This window comes from Saccostrea cucullata, unplaced genomic scaffold (genome assembly GCF_032062105.1).
Source record: "Saccostrea cucullata isolate Sc308-1 unplaced genomic scaffold, CSIRO_AGI_Scuc_v1 ctg14236, whole genome shotgun sequence".
Taxonomy (NCBI): Eukaryota; Metazoa; Mollusca; class Bivalvia; order Ostreida; family Ostreidae; genus Saccostrea; species Saccostrea cuccullata.
In genome coordinates this window covers 9,510-14,575 of record NW_026918622.1, presented here as the reverse complement: position 1 = coordinate 14,575, position 5,066 = coordinate 9,510, and the positions used below count along the sequence as shown (strand labels likewise).

At 35.2% G+C, this 5,066-nt stretch overlaps 1 protein-coding gene across 1 annotated transcript; it reads left to right on the top strand.

Moving 5' to 3' along the window:
• The first annotated feature begins 1,294 nt into the window (after positions 1-1,294).
• Positions 1,295-4,269, top strand: LOC134268823 (ankyrin repeat domain-containing protein 50-like). The gene has a single exon (XM_062751069.1). The coding sequence runs from the start codon at positions 1,479-1,481 to the stop codon at positions 4,260-4,262; it is 2,784 nt and encodes a 927-aa protein (XP_062607053.1). The 5' UTR covers positions 1,295-1,478; the 3' UTR covers positions 4,263-4,269.
• Positions 4,270-5,066: the final 797 nt, after the last annotated feature.

The following is a 5,066-nucleotide window of genomic DNA, read 5'->3' as shown; positions in this document are numbered from 1 at the left end:
ACCCGACGTTTCCTTTTATTTATCTCTTTGAATTACCTAAAATGTACCTTGTGCAATTCTTTCACAGATAATTAAAACTAGTGAGAGCAATATTCTATATATTATATCAGAAGATAGAGCAAATGAACTTGATAGTGTAAGGGATAAAACTTCATTCAACTGTTAGATAGATGTGCCATGGGCTCCAACATTACGTACATGTTTTGTTATAAAAGGCAACGACTGTACTAAAGGCAGCCGAAATATTAATTTTATATGAAAGAAGTTTTAAATACTTCTTTCAACATTTTCCTGTCAACTCTTATTTTGTTTAGCGCTTAATAACATTTTCTATGATTTTTGATTACTTTCTTGATTTTGCTGTGGATACAAGTGCGGTGTGGATGAAAGCTTGAAATGCATGTTCTATAGATAATGTATCTAGTATTTAACAAGGCCGAGTCTAATTGGAGTGCCGAAGACTTTGCACAGCTTTTAAATTTCATGCAGTCATTTGTGCGGCAGTACACCTTTGCCAAATATTTTGATTTTAATACAAAATTAATATCTGTAACCCCTACTGGTCTGAAAATGTGATTTTACGACAAGAATTGGGGAAAAAACACTGAAATGGCTCTAACGACGCCACCATTTTCGGATTTTTATAAGCAATGCATGACGCTGAAGAATGATGCATGACTCGCTTGTATGTTCAAGACGTCCATGGATTATTATACTAAAACTGATGACAGAACCTCTAAAGAAACATACTAGCAATTTAAACATTGCTAATTTTTTTATCGTATGTGCCGATAATTCATCTGCACTCAGTGCACTGATATGTAGTTATACCGTTATATGGCAATTTTAGAGGTACTGGGCTTGAAAAAATAAACTTAGTAATTAATTCCTAGACCAAAGTAGATGTGAATTTTTCTGAAATTTCACAATTTAATGACTTTTAACAATAACTTTCATCTACTTAAATGAAAAAGAAATCTCTAGGGCAGAAATACAAAAAAAAAAAAAAATATGGGAAAAATGTGATAAATTGGCACTTTTCCAACAAATTCCCATAGGGTCCAATTGTAAAATTTGACAACTTTTGAGATGGTCCCCTAAGAAATCATCAGGGTGGTAAACATTCGAGTTTTTAATCTTCAAACAATAAATATAACAGTAAAAATTAAATGTCAAAAGATTATCAGAATCCCTAGGACAGATATAATTAGAGTCGGCCTCGTTAAATATTTTAACGCGTTGAACCATACACAAGAAACGTATCAATATTATTTAAGTGATTTGATGTAAATATTGTTCCCACTCTTTTAGATTTTTACAACACAGAAGAGTGGAAAAATGATGACTGCATTTATGAGGAACCTGAAGAGGGATTTTGTACAAGAATAATACAATTGTTACACAAAACTAATGCTGTTACCCTTGTTGGTCCACCAGGAGTTGGGAAAACATTCACAGCGCGGCACATTGCATTAAAAATGAAGGAAGTGGAAAATGAATGGAATATATGCCAGATTTCCAATATGGAGGAACTGTTGATTGAGGACAAGTTGCCAAACTCTGTGCAAAGATTAATTATCTTTGATCATCCATTTGGAAAAACTAGTGTAAATATTTTGAATCTTGTGTACTTTCTTCTGCACAAAAACAATTTTTGCCAATTGGAAGGGAAAACAAAGGTGATCATGACTTGCAGATCTAATATATTTGAAGAAATTATCGCGTTTCCCATTGATGTTTTGAAGAATGTAATTTACATGACCAAAACTTACCTTGGAAAATCACCAGGATTACTAAAAGAAATTAATGAGGCAGTAAACGTTCAGTCTGGTCTAACACAGAATGATGATGACGGTGAGAATGAATACTTACCGAGACTTTGTAATCATATTGGGGCCTACTTCAGTGAAAGTCAAAATCATGTGTATGATTTCTACACTTTGATTTTGTTAGCACGGCAAGAAAATTTAATTTTGAAAAAGTCTTTACTAAATGCACAAAAAAATATATCTCAAGTCCTTGAAATCAATATTCCAGAAAAAACTTTTAGTGAAGGAATAAAATCAGCAATTAAAAAATCTAAATACTTGAGACGCAAAAGAATTGGAGATAATACTGTGTGTTTTTGCGAACAAGAGTGCATTTTAGATGCATTCATTTGCCATTTGTTGAAAAAGGATCCACAATTATTTCTTAAATGTGCTGGCAATAAGGTAATCTGTAGTCATGTCTGTCCATTTAGTGCCAGTGATGATGAATGTTGGAGACTACCTGACACAGAACAGTTTCAAACGCTCAGCAAACGTTTGCATGAATATTTAACATCAGATGACATGTGTTCCATGTCAAACGTTATCAAGGTGCCTTATTGGAAGAATGATGAGTTTATCAATGTTTTCATAGATGTACTTTCACAGGATAGAATGACAGACATTTTGTATTGCAGTAAAAGGTACCCAATATTTAATGGCAGACGTAATTCAGTTGTAAATGAAAATTCCAACAAAACGAATGAGCAGTGTGCTTATATTTGGAATGAAACAGAATTGCTACGTTTTGAACTTCTGTTTACTGGACAATCAGACCCATGTTCCAATGGTTTTACAGTACTTTCAACGCATTTTGTATACTGGACTATTTCTTATGGCAGATATGAAGCTATTGACCAAATACTGAGACTTGCTATAAAACAAAACAGCAACCAAGCAGACGTTAATCGTTGCATTTTGCTTGCTTGCTTCAGAAGTGTTGACATTTTAAAAATAGTTCTAGAACATCTTAAAACAGAAGACCTGACAAATGTACGCTTCTCAAAATCAAAGGCATTGTTCTTCAATGAGCAAGCTACTATTTTACCATTGCATGTTGCCATTGCTAAGGAAAATTTAGACTTGGTCAATGTTTTAGTAGAAAAAAAAGTCCTTGTAAATGAATGTGACCATAAGAATAGATCTGCTCTGCTGGTAGCTATGGAAAAAAATTATACCGATATCGCTGAAACGTTACTGAAAATTGAGGGATTGGATGTCAATACCCATGACATTAGAAACAGACACCCTTTACATTTGGCCACAATGAAAGGTGACGAAAACTTTGTCAAAATACTTTTAGATAAGAAAGCAAAGGTTGATTGTGTTGATGAGAACGACGTTACTCCATTGAATACGGCCTCTACTTTTGGATTCAAAGATATAACAGAAATGCTTTTAAAAGGAGGTGCAAAATTGAATAAATTTGATAACAACGAAAAATCTCCTTTGATTAATGCTTTAGAAAATGGACATATTGATGTTATTGGACTGTTGATGCAAAAATTAAACCAAAAATCCATGGATTTAAACCACAGTGATGTTGATGGAAGAACTCCTCTTTTTGTAGCTGTTGACAAATGTTACTTTGAAACAACAAAAAGACTTGTGAAACTAGGAGCAGATGTAAATGTGTTTGATAGTCAGGAGAGAACACCCTTGTATTTGGCAGCAGAACACAACTCACTTGAACTTGTAAAATATTTAATCGAAAAAGGAAGCCAGTCCTTGGTAAACAAAGGAGATGAAAACCATAAAACACCTTTACACGTGGCTATAGAAAAGAATAACTTGGAAATGGTTGATCACCTGGTGAAATATGGAGCAGATGTGAATTCTTGTGATGATGACAACAAGACACCATTACATGTGGCTATTGAGAATTTCCAAAACAGTGAAATATTAGAATATTTACTGAGAAGGGGTGCTAGAGTCGACATACCTGGAAATCAACGAATTCAATCTCCTTTATTTTTAGCAATAACAATGAAAAACACTGAAGCCTTTGATGTTTTAGCAAGAAGCAAAGCTGATTTGAACAAGATGGATGACAAAAGGAGAAGTTTATTGTGCTATGCTGTAGAAAGTAACGAGGAAAGGATAGTCAGAATCTTACTTCACAAGAAAGTAGAGGTCAACACAGCTGACGAACCTAACAAAATGACACCTTTGCATTATGCAGCTGATAAGAATCTCTACGATATTGTGAAACTTCTAGTCAAAGAGCATGCTAATATAAATGCAACTGATAGTTGTGGACGAACCCCTCTTCACATTGCATCGAGAAATGGAAATTTTGAAATAGTTGAACATTTGGTTCGAAATGGAGCAGATGTTAATAAAGCGGACTTTGCAGGTGATGGTCCCTGGGAATATGCCTTTGAAAAGCATAGAAAAGAGATTATGATGTATCTTGCAAAAAGGGGAGCCCATCTAAGAACTGAAAAAACTTAACTTAATATCTACACTAGACAAAATTCCTAACGCACAAGAAAAGTTCATGCGCGGATCTAGAGGGGGGGTCGGGGGGGTCAGGACCCCCCCTGGAATTTACCAGGTTAAAAAATGTATATACTAAAACAAGAAAAAAGTTACCATGGACCCCCCTGGAAAACGCCGACCCTCCTTGGTAAACGCAAATATGTGTGAAATGGGTATGAAAAGTGAAAGATTTGAGGCAATGAGGCAATAGAAGTCACCACTTAACACCCCCCCCCCCCCCCCCCCCCCCCCCCACGAAATAGGGTTTTCACGTTTGGGCCATTTTAGGTTCTTTTTTTTTTTTTTTTTTTTTTTTGCTTGTCAAGAAATTTCTGGGATTGGATTTTTTTTTTTGACTGGGGTGGACCCCCCCTGGAAAAAATTTCTGGATCCGCGCCTGAAGTTCATTTGTTTATTGTGTTATCATAAATATATCTAACATTGTAAATATCTTACAGTCAGAAATCGAATGACTTTAAAGGATTTTTTTTATTCAAGTCGCATATTTGTGTACCCAGTCTGCCACACCTCCATGTTTTTGATCAATTTAGAGTCACGGAGTAAGGAGTTGATCCTTACGTTGCAGGTTCGAATCTCGATGTGGGATGTGGAGACCGTTCCTTTGGATGAGACAGTATAAACCAAGGTCAGGTCTACGAAAGCCCAGAAGGCTCATTCGAGATTCGAGATTCGAAATACGAGATTCGAGATTCGAAATACGAGATTCGAAATTCGAGATTCGAAATTCGAGTTTCGAGATTCAAGATCCAAATTAAC

Bases quoted from the DNA above. Each gene is read 5' to 3' on its own strand.
- LOC134268823 (XM_062751069.1), top strand. From the start codon at position 1,479: ATGAAGGAAGTGGAAAATGAATGGAATATATGCCAGATTTCCAATATG.